Source organism: Thamnophis sirtalis, unplaced genomic scaffold (genome assembly GCF_051295495.1).
Source record: "Thamnophis sirtalis isolate CommonGarterSnake01/CBP01778 unplaced genomic scaffold, rThaSir2_p1.2 scaffold_3, whole genome shotgun sequence".
In the NCBI taxonomy this organism is placed as follows: Eukaryota; Metazoa; Chordata; class Lepidosauria; order Squamata; family Natricidae; genus Thamnophis; species Thamnophis sirtalis.
The window spans coordinates 176472521-176497472 of NW_028261383.1; the positions used below are offsets into that span (position 1 = coordinate 176472521).

Sequence of the window (24952 nt, forward strand, 5' to 3'; positions counted from 1 at the left end):
TGGCCCAAAGACCAAATACGGCTCTGAAACCAAGCTCAATAAATGTTTAGTTTAGTTTAGTTTAGTTTTATTGAACTTGTATGCCGCCCTATTCCCTGAGGAGACTCAGGGCGGCTAACAAACTAAATAGGGAAAAGGGGAAGTACAAAAAACGAAAGGACAGACAAATACAAGCAGATTAAAAACTCATCAACAGCCGCAACAATTCGAATGGGGTTGGGAAACTCATCAACCCCAGGCCTGCCGGAACAGCCAGGTTTTAACAGCTTTGCGGAAAGCCTGAAGGGTGGCGAGGGTCCGAATCTCCACGGGGAGATCGTTCCAGAGGGCCGGAGCAGCCACAGAGAAGGCCCTCCCCCGGGGGGGTCGACAATCGACACTGGCTAGTTGATGGAATCCGGAGGAGACCTAATCTGTGGGATCTAATCGGTCGTGAGGAGGTAATTGGCAGAAGGCGGTCTCTCAAGTACCCAGGTCCGATACCATGTAGGGCTTTAATGTGGGTAATTACTTAGGATTATTGTCCCAAGATTTTGATCTTTTAGAACTTATGCCTGATGTTTCTTTAACTCTGTGCAATTCCCTCCTGCTCTATTTCATAAAAAACACTTCAAATTAGGTTTGCAGCCACAATTGTTGATCCCTTTCATAGAAAAAGCAGGGGGTAAGAAGTTCTTTTTAACTTTCCAAATTTATGCATGAGATGATGTGAATTCCTTCATTTTCCCTGCTATACTTCCTTGTTCTTGATTACCCAGGCATCTTTCCTCCACCCTGTTAGAAAACTTTATTTGACCAAGGCACACAAGGAATTTGTCTCCGATGCAGAAACAGAGTACATACAAAGCAACAGGGTAATAATAATAATCATAATAATAACACCAATAAGAGGAAGTAGTAGAGAGGACAAGAAGGGTAATAATACTACAGCCATACAACATGGATAAATATACTTAGACATAAGACAATACTGTGACCCATTAGGTGGTCAGCAGAGTGAGGGCATGAGGGGAAAAAAACTATCCATGTGTCTTAGTTCAGTGTTTCTCAACCTTGGCAACTTGAAGATGTCCGGACTTCAACTCCCAGAATTCCCCAGCCAGCGAATGCTGGCTGGGGAATTCTGGGAGTTGAAGTCCGGACATCTTCAAGTTGCCAAGGTTGAGAAACACTGGTCTAGTTGTTTTGGAGGGTTGGGGCCAACCCAGTGGTGGATCAACCGGTACGGTTGGAATGGGCCCGGCGGCATCCTCATAGACACGCAGAGCGTGCATGCATCTTAGCACCTCTGCAACGCTCCAGCTGCTCTGCGGAGCATCGCGCAGGCACTGTATGCGCCATGCATGTGCACAGAAGCGCAGAAGCCTTAAAACACAGTTAAGGAACTCAGGCGGGTGTGTGGGCCCTCCTGCACACCATACCAAAATAGTATCCTGTGCTCCGGGCTGGCTCTGGTATGCCTGTACCGGGGCGTACCACCTGCAACCCACCACTGGGCCAACCTCAGATGGGGGGTGGTAGAATATGTTTCAAAGGGCAGGAGCAACGGCAGAGAAGGCCCTCTTCCTGGACCCCACCAGCCGGAATAATCAGGCTGATGGAACCCGCAGCATGCTGCCTCTGCTGACGCAAGTGGCACAGGCCAATCCTAGTGGGGTGAAACAGTTCTTCAAGTAACCTGGACCCATGTCACAAAGGGCTTTAAAGGTGATCACCAACACATTGAATTGCACCCAGAAGCAGATTGGTAAACAATGCAGCTCCTGGACTAGGGGTCATTCTTGTGGGGGGCGGGATCTACCAGCTGTAGATTCTGATGAATCCTCTTCAAGGGTGGCCCCATGTAGAGCATATTACAGTGGTCCAGGCCTGAGATGACTAGGGATTGAACAACTGAGAACAAGGAATCCTGTTCCAGGAAAGGCCACAACCTGCATACAACATGAAGTGCAAAGGCTCTCCTAGCCGCAACTGCTACCTGTTCCTCAGACAAGAGTTGTGAGTCCAGTAGAACTTCTAAGTTGCAGATCGGATCTTTTTGGGGCAGTGCCATCCTATCCAGAGTCAAAGATGACAAAGTCCCAGATTCCAGAGCCCTGCTTACCCAAAGCCAATCAGTCTTACCAGGGTTCACTTGACCCCTGTTGTCCCCTATCCAGGCCCCCACAGCCTCCAGGTACTGCAAAAGGACAGCAACAGCATCACTTGGGTCACCAAGAATGGAAATGTAGTGTCATCAGTATACAGTACATACCTTAACCCAGTGTTTCTCAACCTTGGCCACTTGAAGATGTCTGGACTTCAACTCCCAGAATTCCCCAGCCAGCATTCGCTGGCTGGGGAATTCTGGGAGTTGAAGTCCAGACATCTTCAAGTTGCTAAGGTTGAGAAACACTGCCTTAACCCATGGTGACAGATGATCTCACCCAGCAGTTTCATATTGACGATGAAAAAGAGTGGAGAAAGGTACACCACAGAATAGTGGCTGAGGGCTGGACTCTCCCTCCCTATCAATACCAATTGGGACATGCCACAGAGAAAGGAACTGAACCCGTGCAGAACTGCGCCACCCATTCCATCCCCTGCAGCCAGTCCAAAATGATGCCAGGGTCAATAGGATAAAGGCATAATATAGTTCCATTACTTTGCATGACTTACCATATTTTTCAGAGTATAAGACGCACCTTTTTCCCCTCAAAAAAGAGGCTGAAAATCTGAGTGCGTCTTATACACTGAATACAGCATTTTTTTGCCTCCCGAAACCCTGCCCCCTTCACCAAAATGGCCATGCAGAGCCTTTAGGAGGCTTTCAGAGTGCTCCTGGGGGCTGGGGAGGGCAGACATGAGTGAAAAATGGGCCATTTTTTGCTTAATTTTGCCTCCCCCAGCCCCCAGGAGCACTCTACAAGCCTCCTAAAGGGTATTCATGCTCCCTTTTTTGAAAAAAAAATGTTTTTGGGAGGCCTGCAGAGTGCAAAAACACTTTTTTATTTGCCTCTTCAAAATCTTGGTGCGTCTTATACTCCAGTGCGTCTTACACTCCAAAAAATACAGTAGCAATAATCTACTTAGTGTATTTTGAATCAGTCTGTAACTTCCAGATCTTTTTAAAGAGTACAGTAGCTTCATGCAGAATATAATGTAAAAGCATATATCAATTGTTATTACCAAATTCAAATCCAACCAGATGAAGGAATCACAACTGGAGTACCAAGCATAATTGTGAAAAGGCACTCATTCGCAATCCGGGTTAAAATCTGCTCATTTTTTTTTCTTTTCCGGGAAAAATTGAACCATGTCAAAAACAGATTGAATTTCAGCTCCCAAATCTAATTTTCTATTACTAACTGCACTTACATCTTGTCTAGCCTGTTACTAGATTACCGTAAGTCGGATGGAAAGTGCAATAAGAGTAGAATGTCATCAGCATCAGCAAATTGATGATATCCTATTCCGACTCTGGATAATTTGCCTAAGCAATTGCATGCAGCTGTTGAACAATGTGGAGGATAAGCGACAGCATAGGTCACTTCCCAAGATATCAAACAGAAGATTCCCCTACCCAGGGCCGGATTTAGATGAAAAGAGGCCCTAGGCTATTCCACTTATGAGGCCCTTTCACCTCCCATTTTTAAGTTTGTAAATTGCATGAGAGACAATAAAATACATCATTACTGTGATATATATCCATATATATCAATATATATCAATATATATAGCCGGCCTCCCGACGGAGGGCGGCTCTGCTCTGCGGCAAAGGCAACGAGGCCAGCCGCCTCCCCTGCTGCGCTCAGCTGCCCGGCTCGGCCCCCTCGCCCTCACCTGCCTGGCCGCTGGTGGGCTCCGTGTCAATGGGGCGGCTACTGGGAGCGGCCGCGCCTCTCACCCGACCGCCGGTGCCGGGAACGTGGGCGGGCTCCCCAACTGCCGCGGCGCTGGAACGATCTTAACCAATACATTTTTATGTTTGTTTATTAGTCATATGGGTAGAAGTTCTCATTTTCAGTCCAGTGTTTTAGTGTTCACTGTTTTTAGAATAGTGTAATTTTAATTTTGCTAACAATTTGAATGTAGGCCCCTCTTGATCTCGAGGCCCTAGGCTGAAGCCTAGTTAGCCTATAGGAAAATCCGGCCTTGCCCCTACCATATCTATTTGATATGGCCCGATAAAAAATACTACTGCAAGTCACTGCTGCAAAGGCCCAATCTCACTAGGCAGTTATATCTTGACTGATATATCGCTAAGAGCCAAACAGTTTTGGTACCATGTCCCAGCCAAAAACCAGGCATTCAATCTTAATTTTGATGCATTTGGAGTTGCAAGTTCATCATCTTGATAACCTTTTTCAGAAATGGAATGGGATATTACTAATTATCTGGATTTTATTCAGGTGCATTTTTCCACAGATTGAATAAAATCACATTTATTTTTAAATATTTGTGTTATTAAAAAGAGTAGTGGCGTTACTCGGTGTGTGGAGAAAGGCAATTTATATTTGGTTTTTTTCTGAAAAGAAAAAATGATATAATGTACATTAAAAAAGACATTTGATAGAACATTAAATTGCTCCGGCCATTCTACACGATACAGAGTCTCATCCAAAATTTTGGATTTTCAACGCAGTTATCAGAGAAACAAAAGTGGGGATGAATTGTAATGGATTATGGAATACTTTATTTTGAAAGTGAGGCTTTAGTGATGCTATAATTTGTATGTCCACATTAAAATAAGTCTTAGTCATTTTCTGTATAATTTAATCCCTGGTAAATGTGAGTAGAGTCCATTATTTCTTTACATAATATCACTTCAAATATTTCTACATGGGAAACATTTCTTTCTGAAAAATAAGAAAAAATGTAAGATGATGTAAATATAAGCTGGAATAATGTTTACTCTTTATAATGTGAAACATTTCCACACAAAAATTCTAATTTTGCAAAGAAAACACATTTAAAACTGCAAAATTCAAATGCTTGAAGTAGAATCTAATGTACATATATAAGGGTTAAATTATTGGTGTTTTGGACATGGTTTTCATACCGGATTCTGAATTGCTCCTAACAAAATGCTGTAATTTTAATTTTAGAGCTAGGACTATGATGACATTTTTTATGCAGAGAAAAAAGACTAAGCTAAAAGTTCATCTTATATAAAACATCTTATGAATGCATATTTTGTCATCTACCAAAATATTTATATTTCACCTGTTTTTAACACTTCCTGTTTTTAAAACTGTTCCTGCCATAGATTTCAAAAAATTCAAATATCTATACTTTTTATATACAGCAACTCATATTTCTCCTTTGCTCATTCCCTTGGTACTTGGATGATTTATTTAATTGCATTTGGATTAGAATTACTCTAAATTTTGATCATGTTCTTCCATCTAGATGTCTGATTAGCCTGTAAATAGTCTAGATGAGAGTCAACGTGGCTTTTTTGATTAGAGAAATATATTGAAACTAGGAGGAGTAGCAGTCATTTAATACTTAAGGAACTGTCACAGAGAAGGAGTCCACCAGGGGTGGGTTTCAACCGGTTCGCGGCAGTCCCCGCGAACCGGTTGGTCGGCGAACCCGGAAGTAAGTAACTTCTGGGAATGGCGAAGGGCCCACCCGCCCGCCCGCGCTCCTTACCCGGTTTTGATGAGTTCTGCGCTTCCACGCATGCACAGGACGCATACAGCGCCTGCGCGATCCTCCAGGAGCAGCTGGAGCATCGCACAGACGCTAGTATGCATGCGTGCACTGCGCGCGTGCACAAGGACGCCGCTGGCCCCGTTCCAACCGAACCGGTTGGAACGGGGCGAGAAACCCACCCCTGGAGTCCACCTATTCTACAAAGCATCTGAGGGCAGAACAAGAAGTAACAAATGGAAGAGACTCAACCTAGAATTAAGGAGATATTTCCTGACAATGAGAACAGTCGAAGGTTGTGTGTTCTCCATCACTGACGGTTTTAAGAAAATTACCATTTATCCTGCATGATAGGGTCTCCTACTCGAGGTTGGACTACACCTCCAAAGTCACTTCCAACACTGTTATTCTAAGATTTCTATGACTAAGACTGAAGATAACCTGTGGGACTCTCTGGGTGACTTTGAATTGAAGCTCTATGAAAGAATCATTTAGAGCATGACCTGATCATGTCACGTGACACATCGCGACGTAGGATGACATTTTTTTGCTTTGCAGAGCCGGGGCGGAGGTGGCCTATGCATGAGGTATCCAGTTTGACACCCCTGATCTAGAGGTAACAAATAAATAAGTGAATTATAAATGTAGGCTTTAGAAAATGGGATATAACAATGCTGAAATTGATACCGTATATACTCGAGTATAGGCCGACCCGAATATAAGCCGAGGCACCTAATTTTACCACAAAAAACTGGAAAAGTTATTGACTCGAGTATAAGCCTAGGGTGGGAAATGCAGCAGCTACCGGTAAATTTCAAAAATAAAAATAGATACCAATAATGTTTTTGAATATTTATTTCAAAGAAAAACAGTAAACTAGCGGTGTATTCAATGAAATACTTCATTCACCTCATGATGCTGATGTCCCGCTGTGATGATGATGTCCCGCCTCCTATGACACACGGCACAGTGATTCCTATCATTGGATCACTGTACCAGAGGAGGTGGGACATCGCTATGTGGCTGCTTGCCATAACAAGGAGGAGGTGGGACATCGTTGCAGAGCGGCAGGAGGGGGAGGAAGGGGAATCGTAAGACAGCCCTGCATTACATTAGAACGTGAGGAGGGGGGATGGTGCGGTGCGCGCTGCGCGGCAAACTGATACAGAGGGAGGGGAAACTCACAGGGGCACTGGGCCATTCACGAGTGTCACCCAGCGGCATGGCCCCGCCCCTTTTTCTCCTCCATTTCGGGCAAATTTTTCACTGACTCGAGTATAAGCCGAGGCGGCTTTTTTCAGCCCAAAAAGTGGGCTGAAAAACTAGGCTTATACTCGAGTATATACAGTAATTGTTTTTTGTTTTTTATGTTTTCTGCAGTCCTACTGTGTGTGCTCAAATGCATATCTGAGTCTCTTTTGAGAGTGGGCAGCATACAAAATTTAATAAATAAAATTTAATAAATAAATAAATATCTCACTATTTGACAATGAAACTTACTTCAAGAAAAAGCAGGTGATCGCAATTTCAGTACACGTTTATGTATTTCGAAATTAACCATGAACACACCTACAGTATATGAGGTAGGCAGCAAATAAATTTGATAAAGAATAAAAAACATGAAAAATTAAATTTCAGACTTTCAGGTATGCGAAGTCTCTTCTTCTAAATTCCAGTTCCTCTTTTCATATCCAACAACTATATTTGATAATGTGAAAGAATTCTGGCATCCTGCAGCATCATGCTAAACTAAAGGAGAGAAGCTGGATCTTTAAATATGGTGCCTGCCATACTTGTAGTTCCTTAGTTATTGCAAGAAATCAATGCGTCGTTTTCATATGCTGTTCCAGCTCTTAGAGGGAAACTAGCTTCTAGCCTCCTTGGACTCTCCTCTCCGGCTTCCTATTCCTCATCTCCTCAAGATGAAGTTGTTTGAACAGCAATAAGCTCTTTGGCAGATGTGTATTTTTCTTCCACTCTAGTTGGGCATGGAAAGGAGGAGCAAGTTTGTATAAACAACTGGTAGGAAATGCCTTAGAGGTAAAGCCTGAGGATGAGAAAGTAAGAAACACACCAAGGAACACGATGAGGGCTGGAATAGCATTGCAGTGAATACAAGGAATTTGCAGGGACTTCGGAAACCTGAAGATTTAGAAAATGGATTGTGCCCTAATACGGAATACAGAAACGAGCTGTGTTTATTATTTGTTTTTATCTTGGCTACATTTGCTTAAAAAAAAGATCTCTCCCCCAATTCATGACCAACAAGATCTCACAGGTTGGGCCTCCTCCAGGTGCCGTCGGCCGGACAATGCCGGCTAGCGGCCCCCCGGGGGAGGGCCTTCTCTGCACCTGTGCCGGCCCTGTGGAACGACCTACCCGTAGAGATCCGGACCCTTCCCACTCTCCCGGCCTTCCGAAAAGCCACCAAAACCTGGCTGTTCCGGCAGGCCCGGGGCTGTTGATCAATGTCCAGCCCCACCTAGACAGAATGGATGTTGTGTAATTTTAATAACTGTATTTTTATTCTTAATTTTTTCTAAATTTTTTATCTTGTTTCTGTAAGCCGCCCAGGATTGGGCGGCATACAAATTTATTAAATTTCAATTTCAATGTTCTTGTGGCTTCTCCCAGTGGTGAAATTCATTTTTTTTATACTACTGGTTCTGTGGGCGTGGCTTGGTGGGCATGGCAGGGGAAGGATACTGCAAAATCCCCATTCCCTCCGCACTCCTGAGGAAAGGATATTGCAAAATCTCCATTCCCATCCTACTCTGGGGCCAGGCAGAGGTGGTATTTGCCGGTTTTCCGAACTACTCAAAATTTCTGCTACCGGTTCTCCAGAACCTGTTGAATTTCACCCCTGCCTTCTCCCCAGATAGTTGCGCAGCCCATTTTACCTTCAAGTTAACCTATAGTTGAAACCCAAAAGTTTCTTTTAGAACAACTTTCCTACAATAGGACATCATTTTTTTCCCCATAGTGTTTGCTATTCACCCTGCTAGGCGGAGATGGGCATTCCTATTTCCTTCAGAATGAAGCCTAACAGAAAACCCACACTTCCTATTTTTTTTCTGTTTCGATTGTAAAACTTGGGGAGGTTTAGTAGAATTCTATGGTTTGGAGGGCAGGGCCAGAGTGATCTCTCCCTCAGAAAGACAAGGGAGGTGTGAAGAAGGCAAAAAGGGACTCCCGGTTCCTCTGGGGCTGAGCCGTGGCTTGAGAGGATTCCTCAAGAAATCTCAGTCCTGGCCACCGAGGAGGGCATTGCATTACTCATATATCCAGTGACTACCCAGCCCAGTCCGGGTACCCGTCTTGCTGAGAGGGGCGGGAAGGGAAACTGCAGGACTACGACAGCCTTCGTGGCGACGTCCGCATGAGACCCGGGTTGGCGCACAAGTACCGAAAAGTAAGGCCAGTATCAAATAAAGAGGCAGCCAAAGAGAAAATGCGCCGTTCTACGATTCGCCCATAGCCCAGTTCTTTCCTTTGCTCTCTCGAGGGGCGAGGAAAAAGAGCCGAGGTGGCGCAGTGGTTAGGGTGCAGTACTGCAGGCCACTTCAGCTGACTGCTATCTGCAGTTCAGCGGTTCTAATCTCACCGGCTCAAGGTTGACTCAGCCTTCCATCCTTCCGAGGAGGGTGAAATGAGAACCCAGATTGTTGTTGGGGGCGATATGCTGACTCTGTAAACCGCTTAGAGAGGGCTGTAAAAGCACTGTGAAGCGGTATATAAGTCTAACTGCTATTGCTATTGCTATTGCTATTGCTATTGCTATCTATCTATCATCTATCTATCTATCTATCTATCTATCTATCTATCTATCTATCTATCTATCTATCTATCTATCTCTATATCTCTGTCTGTCCGTCCGTCCGTCCGTCCATCCATATCTATCTATCTATCTATCTATCTATCTATCTATCTATCTATCTATCTATCTATCTATCTATCTATCTATCTATCTATCTATCATCTAACTATCTATCATCTATCTATCTATCTATCTATCTATCTAACTAGAGCCGAGGTGGCGCAGTGGTTAGGGTGCAGCACTGCAGGCCACTTCAGCTGACTGCTATCTGCAGTTCAGCAGTTCAAATCTCACCAGCTCAGGGTTGACTCAGCCTTCCATCCTTCCGAGGTGGGTGAAATGAGGACCCAGATTGTTGTTGGGGGCAATATGCTGACTCTGTAAACCGCTTAGAGAGGGCTGAAAGCCCTATGAAGCGGTATATAAGTCTAATTGCTATTGCTATTGCTAATCTCACCGGCTCAGGGTTGACTCAGCCTTCCATCCTTCCGAGGTGGGTGAATGAAATGAGGACCCGGATTATTGTTGGGGGCGATATGCTGACTCTGTAAACCGCTTAGAGAGGGCTGAAAGCCCTATGAAGCGGCATATAAGTCTAACTGCTATTGCTATCGGCCCCAGGACCCCCCAAGAGCCAAGCAAGCGCCAGAGAGGCAAACTTGGCCTGGCTCTCCTCCCCTCCGAGAGGCTGCCCGGCCGTCCCCCTGGCCGTCCGCTGGGCTGCTGCTGCTGCCACCTCCGGGGAGCCCGAAGGCTGGGTGGGGAAATCCTCAGGTGAGCCAGAGGCTCCGTCCCGCCCTCCCCCAGGGCAGCGCGCTCCTGCTGCTGCTGCTGCTGCTGCCGCCGGTGCCCACATCGCTCCGGGCAAGCGGCGACCGACGGCGGAGCAGTGGCGGCCCAGCGTCCCCGAGGCGGCGAGGGCAAAGCGGAGATGGCGATGGTAGGCACCGGGTCTTGGGGAAGGGCATGGGAGGGGGGCGTTCTTCGGCTTTGGGGGGCTCAGCAGGTTTAACAGAAGCGCCCGGAGGGCTGCAGGGGGGAGAAGAGGCGTTTCGACCCGTGCCCCTCCTCCTCCTCCTCCTCCTGCCGTCGGGGCTGCGGGAAGCTTCGCCGGTTGACCTCCCGCTTCGACCCAACTCTCAACAAGTCCCACTGGGTCTTATTTTGCGACTGGCCGCCCTCAGAGCCCCGGAGGACGGCGTCTGTTTCTCCGTTGTCCCGCTTCCCAGAGTTTCCCCAGCGTTGCCCAAGGAGGCAGCCCGCTTCGTCCCCCCAGCGCCTTTTCAATTGCAGGAGCTTGTATGGATGGTGTCTAAAGCAGTGTTTCTCAACCTTGGCAACTTGAAGATGTTTGGACTTCAACTCCCAGAATTCCCCAGCCAGCGAATGCTGGCTGGGGCATTCTGGGAGTTGAAGTCCAGACATCTTCAAGTTGCCAAGGTTGAGAAACACTGGTCTAAAGAACTCCCCTCCCTCCAGCCGACAGTCCGAAACTTAGAGACCCGACCGAGGGACGACTCCGTGCTCTCTGGGGCTGATCTTTGGACAGAGATGGCCGAATGAATTGCTCCGATAAGAGGCAGGACTGCTGGCTTAGCCCCTTCGCTCTTCTTGCCAATAAACCGGACTGATTGAGGAAGGGAAGGTTCCTCCGTCTAGGAGACATTTCCCCCCTCGTTGCACAAACAATTGAGTGCCTTCTCCTCTACACCAGTGTTTCTCAACCTTGGCGACTTTCAGTCCTGTGGACTTCAACTCCCAGAATCCCCCAGCCAGCTATGCTGGCTGGGGGATTCTGGGAGTTGAAGTCCAAAGGACTTCAAGTTGCCAAGGTTGAGAAACACTGCTCTACACCAAATATTCCATAAACCAGTGTTTCTCAACCTTGGCAACTTGAAGTCCTGGGGACTATGCTGGCTGGGGGATTCTGGGAGTTGAAGTCCCCAGGACTTCAAGTTGTCAAGGTTGAGAAACACTGCACAATATAGAGGATGATGTTAATATTAGTAATAATGTCACTAATGAGGCCGGCAACTTTTTATTCCCACAGCAATAGCTGGTTGATGGGATTTATTGCAGGTTGGAAGTGCCCCAACAATTTTGACCTCCTTGTAAAGAATTAAGCATCCATCATTATAAAGAGGAATGATTAAAATCCATCATCATCATCACCTTAAAACTAGAAACCTGGATTCAGGTCCCTTGCTAGCCTCTTCTTGCAATTCACTTCAGACACACATATAGAACTATCATCAACACTTTGCAAAATGCTGAATCCAGGGAGAAAAAGGTACAAATTTTTCTTCAATAACCCAAAAAAGGAACATGCATGGCAGAGAATATACAAAGAAAAAAAATGGGGAGAGAACTGGGATGTGTATTAACATAACAAGGAGAAATATATGAGAATTTGCAAAGCATTTGTTTGAATATTTGAGAGCAAGATCATGTTTCCTCCCCCATATACATGGCAGTGCTGCCTTTATAGCAATAGCAATAGCAATAGCAGTTAGACTTATATACCGCTTCATAGAGCTTTCAGCCCTCTCTAAGCGGTTTACAGAGTCAGCATATTGCCCCCAACAACAATCCGGGTCCTCATTTTACCCACCTCGGAAGGATGGAAGGCTGAGTCAACCCTGAGCCGGTGAGATTAGAACCGCTGAACTGCAGATAACAGTCAGCTGAAGTGGCCTGCAGTCAAGATTCTTATCTGGGGCAGCAATTATTTGCAATTGGTAATAATAGCGTGCTGCATCTTATATGTGAAAATCTGAGACAGGGAGATTGAGCAATGTATTAGTCAATTTACTTATGCGCTTTTATTTCATAAGCTTGTGCCTTTGGAGAGTAGTTACAGCTAATATAGAAAGTAGAGATGTGTGGCTTTGAGGGGTGAGAAGAAAGATACGGCAATTTCCTTTCGTGCCAATGTTGAAGATGCCAACATTTACCGAAACATGCCCTGCCTGGTGCCTGGCAGTGCACAGATGGTGGTAGTATTACGTTCATACCTCCTGCCAGACCGGTTCCGTGGCTTTCCTTTGTAGAGGGAATGTCAGAGAAGGTCGATGGAGGGAAACAGCAGTAACTGGATCAAGAAGAGAGGGCAAGAAGGCAGAATGTCTCCCCCAGGGCCAGGTGTGCTTGTGCATTGTGGCGGTGGCTTTCCCCACTGAGAAGAGAATTACACTTGGATATGCACATCTGGCGTGCGGGAAGCTGGTGGAATGCTGTGTACAGAATTCATTCCAGGAGAAAATGCATGTTGGAAGTGCCCCCAAATTTTGACCTCCTTGTAAAGAATTAAGCATCCATCATTATAAAGAGGAATGTGAAGTCCTCTGTGATACTCCTGTGATACTCCTTTCACCAAAACAAAAGACCTATTGACAAACACTTGGAAAGAAACTAGTTAAGTTTCTTAGCATGTCTAAACATCGACGTGAAAGGCATATTTATTTATTTGTTTACTACATTGCTATATTTTTATATATTAAGCAGTTGGTGAAACTTAATTGACATCAAGACTGTTGAAAGCTGCACAGTAGTGGAATGATACATATTTTGAAATGAAGAACTCATTGACATTGCAAAGACCTACTCCTAAGAATCTGTAACAATACAACTGCCTCTTCGTTTTTAGAACTGGAAAAATAATGTATACATTAATTAGGGATAGATTAGTTAATCTATTTCTAGTCCATGGCACTTCTTCTTAAATATCTATGAATAAGTAAATTATTGCCCAACTGATTTGTAATTTTTCAAAATATACTGCATCAAAGAATATCTCAAAACATTTTAATTTTTTGTTTCAATTTTTGATAAAATACATTTTTTCTAAAAATATATCACCATTAAATATAAATTATTTTTTATGTAGGTCGTGGTGCATATTTTTCATTAACAACCACAATATTTGGAGAGATGAAATCCAAAGGTTAATTCCGTTTAATCTGCACGTTCACTTAGGAGGTACGGGTCAGGCCATTGGATTCCAAAGATAGACTCATCACAGCTTCATAGATGGCCTTTTTCCTAACTAGCAAATCTTATTCATAAACAGATCTCTAGGTTTACTTATGGCTTAGCTTTTGACTCAATGTGCTGAAAATGACTTAGGAAAAAGGTGCATCTTATACTCTGAAAAATACAGTAGTATTATTGTTTCTTGATTATTCTTTCTTCTGCTCCCATAAGTATCTTATCCAACTCCGAACTTCCCAAGTTAAAACCGTATTCCCTTTTATCTTTTTCATAACTTGATTGTATTTGCAATTGTGAAAACCATCCTATATCAATCCCTTGTTCTTCTAATTCTTGTTTTTGTTTTAATTTTCCCTCTTTCTGTTAAGATATCTTTGTATCTAATGATATTTTTCATACTACTAATATTTGGATGTGTCAATGCTTCCATTGTTGAAAGCCACATTGGTATTTCTGAATAATGTTTCCCTTTCACTCTTCCCCATATTAATAATCCATTCTTTACATAATGTCTTTGGAAATAGCCATGTGCCTTACTTTGACCATACCACAAAAAAACATGCCAACCTAGTTGCAAATCATGGCCCTCTAATTTTGTAATTTTGTTAATAATTTTGTATTTCTCAATAAAATCTATTCTTTCATCCAAGTTAGTCCGGCTGCTTCATAATACAGTTCCCAGTTTGGTAATCCAAATCCACCTCGAGCTCTTACATCTTGCAACATTTTTATATTAATTCTTGCTTTTTTCCCTTGCCATATATATTTCCCCACTATTTTATTCATACTTTCAAAGTATTTTTTCCTCTAATTTTATTGGTATTGTTTGGAATAGGTATAGCAGTCTTGGTAATAGATTCATCTTTACTGCAGCTATTCTTCCCATTAATGATAGTTGTAAGTTTTTCCATCTTTCCAAATGTATTTACATTTTGTTTTCTCCCCTTATAATAGTTATTCTCCTTTAATGTTACACACCTTGATGTCAATTTTTCCTTGGCTTCTTATTTCTCATTTGGAGCATATATTGCCACTAATAATATCTTTGTCAAATTCATCGTTATCGCTACCATCAGTATTCTCCCCTCCCCATCTTCAAAAATTAAGTTTCATTGTATCATCCTTCTAATATATAATGCTATTCCCTTTTTGCGTTGGTCAGCCAATGTTGTATATAAATTGCCTAGTTTTATCTGTTCCAGAAATTTTCTATGTTGCTGTCTAATATGTGCTTCCTGTAAGCATCGAATGTCCACTTTCAATTTATTCAATTTATTGAATGTTGTTCTTCTTTTTATTGCTGAATTTAGTCCATTTATGTTGATGGAGATTACTTTTATTTCTTCCTCCATATCTTATTAATTTATAGGTTTAGTTGTTCTAGTCATTCTTAGCTCCCTCTACCCCTTCATCTCCTTGGCCCTTACTCCTTCTCTTAACACTTTCTCTTCCTGTTCTTTCTCCATCTCCCTTTGATCTTTCTCTTAGCTTCCTGGCATGTAGCTCTTCTCTCACCAGCACTCCCTCCTGTGATGCTATGTTTTGTTCATAAAATAATTCTGCTTTCTCTGGTGTATCTAACCTGTGTCTTTGTTCTTGCCAATTTACCAAAATCCCTTCTGGGACCAGCCATCACCTGTCCTTTTTAATTTCTAAGAATATCTCTGGGGTTCACATAAGAATAGAAGCATTCTTGAAAACAGAGATGGAAGCTAATAATGCATTCCCTAGCTTATTCCTTACCTTTCAACAGACGCCCCTACAGCCGTGGGGAGAAGAGGCTGAAGATGGAGCCATCTACAGCATCGCCCTTGAGCGAGTGAAGGCAGAGCCTGGAGCATCTTCCTTGGTAGGTTCTGTTATCATTCAAAGAAGAATGAGGCCCTCTCCTCTTTTATCACAAGGAAAAGAAATTCGGGCAGGTCAGGAGGAAAAAGTAGTTCACTGAAAGGGAGGCGTTTTTCATGCACTTGGTCTTAATTTAATTTCCTTTCATTGAAGTAGCAATAGCAATAGCAGTTAGACTTATATGCCGCTTCATAGGGCTTTCAGCCCTCTCTAAGCAGTTTACAGAGTCAGCATATCGCCCCCACAGTCTGGGTCCTCATTTTACCCACCTCGGAAGGATGGAAGGCTGAGTCAACCTTTGAGCCGGTGAGATTTGAACAGCCGAACTGCAGAACTGCAGTCAGCTGAAGTAGCCTGCAGTGCTGCATTTAACCACTGCGCCACCTCGGCGCTCTGTGATGGAACCTATCCCTAGGTTTAGTGTTAGCTGGAGGAAAGAGTCCTCTGGGATTGGGCAGCATAGAAATCTAACAAACAAACAAACAAACAAACAAATAAATAAATAAATAAATAAATGGCACTGAGTGGCCAATGGCCCCAAGGGTTACATGATACTGACAGTCTCTTATGCAACCTACAGCTCAAGAGCATTTACCAGGAAAGTGATGCTACCTTCTTATAATCCTTTGGGCTTCCAAGGCGCCAATGATCCAGCACTCAGAGCAGAGAGCGCTGGGCTAGATGGGCCTTTGGAAATTTGGAAGTTTATTGACATTTGTATGCCGCCCTCTCCCTAGGGACTCTGGGCGGCTTACAGATAAACAAGGGGATATATAAAAATTAAAATAGAAATACAAGGGTTTAAAATTCCACAACATACATACATACTACTTAAAGTAGGGCTGGATGCTAATCAACAGCCCCAGGCCTGCCGGAACAGCCAGGTCTTAGTGGCTTTACGGAAGGCCGTAAGAGTAGTGAGTAGAGCGCTGGGCTAGATGAGTAGAGTAGAGTAGAGCGCTGGGCTAGATGGGCCTTTGAACTGGTCATGAGGACTCCTTGAACACAAGCACGTGGTTTTCTTGGCAGCAGTAGAGAAATGGGTTGTCTTTCCCTTCTGCTGATAAGAGCCGAGGTGGCGCAGTGGTTAGAGTGCAGTACTGCAAGCCACTTCAGCTGACTGTTATCTGCAGTTCAGCGGTTCAAATCTCACCGGCTCAAGGTTGACTCAGCCTTCCATGCTTCCGAGGTGGGTGAAATGAGGAGCCAGACTGTGGGGGCGATATGCTGACTCTGTAAACCACTTAGAGGGAGCTGAAAGCCCTATGAAGCGGTATATAAGTCTAACTGCTATTGCTATTGCTAAGACCCTGAGATGTACTGATGGTCTCCTACTTAAGCCCAAATGTCCCATTCTGCTTAACCCTTTCAGATCAGTCAAGGAGCCGCCATTTACTTCGGCGAGCTTCAAATATCTACTTCTGACTTGTTTATATAGCAAGAGCAGTGTTGTTGTTGCGTGACTTTACCATTTATCCCGTGCCTACCTCTATTCCCAGAAGGAGCATCCAGAAACGTCAGAATGTCCATTCGTCCAGTACCGGACTTGCAAGAGACGCACATTGCGGGCTGCCACACTTCCCCAGCTAGTGAAATGGCTGCTGGCAGCCCACAAGGAGGGTGACCTCAACTACACATCTAGCTTCCTGGCTACCTATCGAGCCTTTGCTACTCTCGCGCAGGTGTTGGAGTTGCTGCTGCCTCTGGGACCAGACAGGTGAGCCACTGAGACAGAGTGGATGATGTAGAGGTGGAGGACACAGGAGGCTCCCAAATCAGACTTCCAAGGAGAACAGAAAGAGAGGGTTCCACCACAAAACCGCGCTCGACTAAACCGTGTAGCTGATGTCATCAACAGGGCGACAACAGCGCGGAGACAGAAGCACACTGTAAACCCTAACCCTAACCATAACCCCCCCTAAACCTAACCCTTAACCTAACCCTAAACCTAACCATAACCCTTAACCTAACCCTAAACCTAACCCTAAACCTAACCCTTACCTTAAGTTGAATCGGCTTGCTTTCAAAGCGCTATTTAAAACGCCCTTCTTTCTCCGCGCTGGCTGTTGTCGCCCTGTTGATGACGTCAGCGACGCGGTTTAATCGGGCGCGGCTTAGTCGAGCGCGGTTTTGACGGGTCACGGAAAGAGAGGCTATTCGGCTGCTGCTTCTGGCAGCTTTCCTGCAAATAGACTCTTCCACGTTAGCGTAGTTCAGTCTAGCTTCATAAAAACTAATTATTGACCAAAGCATTTGGCCCAAAGAATATCAGGCAACAGCTGACAGTGAAAGACAACATGATTGAAGGACAAATCAGTCCTAAATGTTCAGTTAGAGAGCATAATCCACCAGGCTCCTTTTGATTTATCATGTTGCGAGAATCCACTTTCTTTGTTTGATATGTTTGATATGCTGCCTACCTCACACAGAGGCGACTCTGGATAGGCTTACAAACGTTACCTTTGATTCATCCTTCTTTGTGAGATCTCAACTCCCAGAATTCTTAGCAATAGCCGTGCTATCACACAATAGCTGCAGCATCCTCACGATCCCAAGATCAAAATTTGGGTGCTTGGCGAATGGCATGTGATCACCATTCCTGACCTTCAGGGTCAGTTCCTGACAAGCAAAGTCAATCGGGGAAGTTGGATTTGCTTAACAACCACATGGTTCAACTGACAATGGGAGTGATTCGGCTTAACAACCATGGCAAAAATGTTGTAAAATTGAGTTAAAACGTTTAACAATTGCCTTGCTTAGCAATGAAAATTCTGGTCCCAGCTGTGAAAGTTGAGGACTACCCCCAGGTACCAGTTTAATGTGAACCTTGATAAGGGGGAGGCAACTTTATTGAGTGAGATGATTAAAGTAGGGACAGTTGAAGGCCAGGAGTGACCTGTGTGGGACGAGAGTATCCCCATGGCTTGGGGTGAGTGTGGGTCTGGAGCTGATTGTATTTCTTTTCTGATTGCAGGGCAATCCTCCACCTATTGGAGCAGTGGCTTCAGCATCACCCTGAGGATTTCTGGGAACCTCCAGAGTACCCTATTCTGCACAAAATATTGTGCTTCCTTCAACAATCTGCTCCTAACTCCCCAGCGTGTGCTTTGGCAAAGGGATTGTTACAAGCCTACAAAGCAAAGGAGGCAGATGGTGAGAATAATTTAGGACCAAAATTACCAAGCAGGACCAATCTTCTCAGAGTTTCTAGTTTGGACCAAACCATTCTGACTTCTGCTCCCATCAATATGCTACTGTTCTCACGTAGAGGGTGTTGCTTTCCTATCCCACGCATCTGACATGTCTGGTTTGATCCAGCTCCCTGAAGCCCAAATCCAGTTCCTCACTGGCTAAATTAATTCAAATTAATTGACCCATACAAGCTACACTCGAGTATGCCTGCCTGCCCCACATAGAAAACTATGTAACTGCACTATTATTATTATTTTGGGCAATAGCCAAACAGATGCTATCATCCAACAACATCCGTTTGGGAACAGAAGAACCAAAATTTGTGGTCCAAATAAATAGCAATAGCACTTAGACTTATATACTGTTGTACAGTGCTTTACAGCCTTCTCTCAGCTGCTTACAGAGTCAGCATATCGCCCCCAACAACAATCTGGGTCCTCATTTTACCAACCTCGGAAGGATGGAAGGCTGAGTCGACCTTGAGCTGGTGAGAATCGAATAGTGGTTCAACTATATCTACTAATACAGTGGTTCCCAAACTTGGCAACTTTAAGACTTGTGGACTTCAACTCCCAGAAGTCCAGCAGAGCTGGCTGGAGAATTCTGGGAGTTGAAGTCCACAAGTCTTAAAGTTGCCAAGTTTGGGAACCACTGGAATAGCTGAACTGCTGACAGCTGGCAGTCAGCAGAAGTAGCCTGACCATGGCTCTTAATAAATGCATTTGTTAGTACTACATATGCAACATTGCAAATTATAGCCTAGGCATTCAAATCAACACGGTTGCACAGATTTTGCAAAAGTCTCTCAGCTCAAAGGAACAGAATATTACTGGTGTCTGCCTGCTTACCTGTGTAATCCCAGGAGGGGACAGGCACCAGGTTCGTCTGAGCTGAAATTATCTATCTGCCCTTCTGCTTATCAACCCAGGGTATCATCCAGCTCACACTTAAGCCTCTTTTGAAATTGCTGTTATTTGTCTCTCTACAACAGCCTTTTCTAAACTGGTGCCTCTCAGATGCTGAGGCTGAAACTCCCATCATCTCAGCCCATCATCTAGTGATGCGCTGGTAGGAATAAGGAACATTATCTTGTCGTTCCCTGCTGCCAGAAGAGGTGGTAAATTGACACCTCTGGGGGGGGAACAGAATGAGGTGGTAAAATTTTGAACTGTACCTCTTTCTCTTGCAGGGGAGAAGGGGTTTGACCTGCTTTTAAAAATGTTCCTTTTTATAAAAGACTGTCTATATAGGTAGCAGACTAAAACACCAGGAAAAGGTTGTTACTGTGTTCGCTGGAGCTACTGAGAACTGTATTTCAACAGACCCCGAAGTTTCCCCACATCTGTGATTAAGCGGGGGGGGGGGGCATTTAGCAATAAAGGGTAGGCAGGCCTGCTATTTCCACGAAGGAAATTTCAAATTGCAATCCTTTCCCTTCGCCGAAGCAAAAAGGCATACATGTTCTTGCCAGCTTAGTTATAAACGATAAGAATTGTAGTGGGCTGGCAAAGGCAGCTTTAGGCAATGAGACAAAAGCTCTTTAATTCTGAATCTAGCTAGTCCTCTTGGTTTATTTGGGTATAGAATGGAAATAGTATGTTCTATTCTTTAAGAAAGACCATTCTGATCCCAGCATGAAGAAAATGGCAGAAAGAGGGGCAATGTTGGCTGCCAAATCTGCCACGATCTCTTTTCCCATCAGAATGCTGGTTCTGTAACAGGAGGAGGAAGAGGAGGAGGAGGAGGAGGAGGAGGAGGAGGAGGAGGAGGAGGAGGAGGAAAACGATGACTTTCCTACTAGAGTTGGACAGTTTTCTCCAATGAACTTGTTAATTATAGGACAGTGTTTCTCAACCTTGGCAACTTGAAGATGTCTGGACTTCAACTCCCAGAATTCCCCAGCCAGCAAATGCTGTTCTAGGATAATGGAATTGTAAACTCTGTCATTTGTCCCCTGTGAAATTTGTAAACTTTCAATATGTATTTATTCAATTTATATGGCCACTCACTTGCCAAGTGGCTAGGTTGAAAATATCAAGTGCAAAAGAAAATGTTAAAATAATAGAACAAAATAAAACAAAACACATTATACTGAGAACTACACACGTAATACCTATATAGCCACGGCCTGGAAAGTGACTCAAATCTTCCAAGGTCTTCTTAAAGGCCAAAATTTGACACCAGCCAAATTTTAGCTGGAAGCTCTTCTATGGAAGAGCTACAATGACAGAGAAGACCTGTCTTCTGGCTTCCATTGAGTGACACTGCTTACTTGATGGGACCTGGGGCATGCCAACCCTGTCACTTAGTGTAGCTTGGACAGAAGATTCCACAACTATCCAGACCTTGTGCCAAGTAAGGCTTTATAGGTAACCACCACCAGTACCTTAGAATTACATCTAGAAGCCCACTGATAACCAGTATGGCTCACACAGTAGTGGTTATATCTGGACTTAGCAAAGTGCACCCATAACTATTTGTCCTGCTGTCTTCTGGACCAGATCCCAAGACATAGAATCATAGGATGGAAGAGGCCTTGGAGGACTTCTAGTCCAACCCCTACTCAAGGCAGGAATCATTTCAAGGCACTTCAGTGGCAACCTCTATAAAGCATGTTGCATAGTGACTTAGGGTAGTGAGACAGAGGGCATATTAATTAATTGTTCATGATCCAAAGAAAACTTTAAAGGGCTGTTTATAACATACTCCCAAATAAGCCACAACTGGCACATAATCTCCCAGACGTCCAGAGATTATTGAGGAAGCAAATATTAAAAGCTAGTGTGGAATGAGCGTTTTTGATGCTGGCATTAGCAATAGCAATAGCAGTTAGACTTATATACCGCTTCATTGGGCTTTCAGCCCTCTCTAAGCGGTTTACAGAGTCAGCATATCGCCCCCAACAACAATCCGGGTCCTCATTTCACCAACCTCGGAAGGATGGACGGCTGAGTCAACCTAGAACCGCTGAACTGCAGATAACAGTCAGCTGAAGTGGCCTGCAGTACTGCACCCTAACCACTGTGCCACCTCGGCTCTAGATAGATAGATAGATAGATAGATAGATAGATAGATAGATAGATAGATAGATAGATAGATAGATAGATAGATAGATAGATAGATAGATAGATAAGAGATATGGATGGATGGATGGATGGATGGACAGACAGAGATATAGAGATAGATAGATAGATAGATAGATAGATAGATAGATAGATAGATAGATAGATAAGAGATATGGATGGATGGATGGACAGACAGAGATATAGAGATAGATAGATAGATAGATAGATAGATAGATAGATAGATAGATAGATAGATAGATAAATAGCAATAGCAGTTAGACTTATATACCGCTTCATAAGGCTTTCAGCCCTCTCTAAGCAGTTTGCAGAGTCAGTATATTGCCCCCAACAATCCGGGTCCTCATTTCACCCAACTCGGAAGGATGGAAGGCTGAGTCAACCCTGAGCCGGTGAGATTTGAACCGCTGAACTGCAGATAGCAGTCAGCTGAAGTGGCCTGCAGTACTGCACCCTAACCACTGCGCCACCTGGGCTCTGCACCATTGCACCATTTTGGTCTGGTGCAATGGCTTTCTTACAGACATTGCTTGAATCCTCTTTTTTCTATAGATTACATTATTTTCCTGCAGGAGGCAACTCCCCAGAGATGAGACCGTCACAGGTGATCACAGAGGCAGCTGGGACAGGTGACTGTGCGGAGATACCAGCATTGATATCCTTCTCTGTGGATGAAGTGGCCGAACAGCTGACTCTGATGGATGCTGTAAGACCTGTTGGGGCCAGGGACTGAAAAATAACGTGAAAAAGCAAATGGACTGTGGCTATAATGAATAGGGTAGTTCTGAAACTCTTTGGAAATTGGCTTGAGGTCAGAACAGGGAACCTGGATCGCAGTCCTGGTAGGGAAACCTTTGGTGGCCATGAGCTACATTTTATGTTGTAAAAAGGGGGCACTAAGGATCATAAAGTGGGTGGGATGGGTCTGGCTGCTGTGGTGGTCAATTTGGGGTGTTCTTTGCTTTGCAATATGCCTACTTGAGGCCTTGGATCTTGAAAACCTGCTCTGAAATCACTGAATGCACTGAATGGTTTTCAAAAGGAAGCTGAGTTCCTTCTTTCCCCTTCCCTCTCCCCAGCACCTGTTTAAAGCAGTGCTGCCTTTCCACTGTCTTGGCTGCGTTTGGTCCCAACGAGACAAGAAGGAGAATCAGCACATGGCTCCCAGTGTCCGTGCTACTGTGACCCAGTTTAATGCAGTCACCAGCTGTGTGATCACATCTGTGCTGGGAGATCTGGCCATGCACATTCCCCAGCGTGCGCACCTGCTGGAGAAGTGGATCCAAATTGCTGGAGTAAGTCAGGAAGGGGGTCATGGTGGGGGCAGGGGGGGAATGAAGCACGGCTGAGCATGGTGCTAGGGATTGTGTAGTTCAGTGTTTTTCAACCTTGGCAACTTGAAGATGTCTGGACTTCAACTCCCAGAATTCCCCAGCCAGCGAATGCTGGCTGGGGAATTCTGGGAGTTGAAGTCCAGACATCTTCAAGTTGCCAAGGTTGAAAAACACTGGTGTAGTTTATCTCTTGGGAAGCTGTGAGCCAGAGATGTGCCCAGGTGCGTTCCTTATTTGTGACTATTTCTTGGAAATGTTTGCCACTAATGCCTCTTACAGCCTTTTTCAATGGACATCCCTGAAAGGCTTTTCTTGTTATTTTTCCGCATGAGGCGAATTATTCTCAATTATTGCATGTCTGAGCCTGTACATTTCTGTTCTCCAAAGTAAAGGGGATCCTGGATTTTCTGGATGAATACAAAAAACAAAACAAAAAAAATAGGGTGGAAAACAGCAAGCGGGAAAATTAAACATGCTTGATGGGCACAGAATGTATATGGACAATTGCAAGGCAAAGGAGCAGAAAACATTGAGTGGGAAGCTACACTGGCCAATTTGTCAGCACTCCTTCATTGGATAATCAGGAAAGAAAACCAGGAGACTCCATTGATAGAAATCAAGTGTACTTTTACTAATTACAAATGATCAGAAGCGTAGCAAAGCGAAGACTGATTATTTAGGCGCGAAAGCAAACGATATATAGAATAACCCATTCCCCACCCCTTGGCATCCCAGTTACAGTCCAGTCATAATTCTCCCAAGTGTCAGGTGCGAGATAACTTCGAAAGGCATCACCCAGGTGGAATGTCGGTGCCGTTGGCCTTGGCGGGAAACCTCCTCCGCATGCGCAGTAAGACAGGCAGCAGAAACTCCAGAATCTTCCTCCAGCACAATTAGTAGTCCCCTCCCAAATATCATGCCCCCCCCTCCCCGTTTCAATGGCAGCCGAAGCAGCAGCAAAGCAGAGGTTGGCTGGAGAGAAAATGGAAAGAGGGACACTCAATTAAGGCCGATTATCAGCAGGTAGCCACAACACGCAAAGACGAAGACAGGGAAGCAAAAGGCTCAGAATGAACAAAGACTTGCAACAAAAGTCAAATATAATCAAACAAGTTTCTTTCAACATATTAATAACAAGAAAAAGGTCACCAAAACAGCAGGTCCACTAAAGAGAGGAAATGGCAAGGAAGTAACAGGCAGGAAGGAGAAACAAGAACTGCTTAACGCATTCTTTGCAACAGTCTTCACGCGAGAAACTATGGCACAGCCAAATGTACCAAAAAAAAACCCCCAACCCCTACTGTAAAAGGCAAACTGGAAATAAAAATTAAAATAAGCAAGAAAATGGTAAGAGAAAACCTCTCTGACTTTGACAAATATAAATCACCAAGACCTGATAGGTTACATCCCAGAGTCCTGAAGGAGCTGGCAGATGTTATCTCAGAAGCATTGTACCCAGGGGTGGGTTGCTAATTCTGTTCCAACCAGTTCGGTTGGAACGGGGCCGGCGGCGTCCTCGTGCACGTGCGCAGTTCACGCATGCGTCTTAGCGCCTGCGCGGTGCTCCAGCTGCTCGCGGAGACTCGCGCAGACGCTGTATGTGCCATGCGCCTGCGTGGAAGCGCAGAAGCCTTCAAAGACCGGTAAGGAGCGCGGGCGGCCGGGTGGGCCCTTTGTCGTTCCCAGAAGTTACTTACTTCCGGGTTCGCCAACCAGCCGGTTTGCGGGGACCGCCGCGAACCGGTTGAAACCCAACCCTGATTGTACCAGATATCTTTCAAAAATCCTGGAGCACTGGGAAACGACCTAAGGATTGGAAAAGGGCTGACGTGGTTTTTCCATTTTCAAGAAAGGGGAAAAAAACAGAGGCAGGAAACTACAGACCCATCAGTCTAACATCAATACCTGGGAAGATCCTGGAACAAACCAAGAATCAGATCTGCAAACAATTAGATTAGAAGCAAATAAAGTTATAACTAGTAGCCAGCAGGGGTTTTGTTAAAAACAGATCACGCCAAACCAATCTTATTTCATTCTTTGAGAGAGTGACT

The 24952-nt window shown here is 44.5% G+C and overlaps 1 protein-coding gene across 1 annotated transcript in view; it reads left to right on the forward strand.

Annotated features, from left to right (window-relative positions):
- The first annotated feature begins 10255 nt into the window (after positions 1–10255).
- RGL3 (ral guanine nucleotide dissociation stimulator like 3) overlaps positions 10256–24952 on the forward strand; it is a 31692-nt gene continuing 16995 nt past the window's right edge. Inside the window, exons 1-6 of the mRNA XM_087711073.1 lie at positions 10256–10394; positions 15198–15293; positions 16792–17009; positions 18267–18445; positions 22140–22273; positions 22647–22862. Of these exons, the coding sequence (XP_087567199.1) occupies positions 10386–10394; positions 15198–15293; positions 16792–17009; positions 18267–18445; positions 22140–22273; positions 22647–22862 (852 nt within the window). The 5' untranslated portion in view covers positions 10256–10385. The remainder of the gene's footprint in view (positions 10395–15197; positions 15294–16791; positions 17010–18266; positions 18446–22139; positions 22274–22646; positions 22863–24952) is intronic.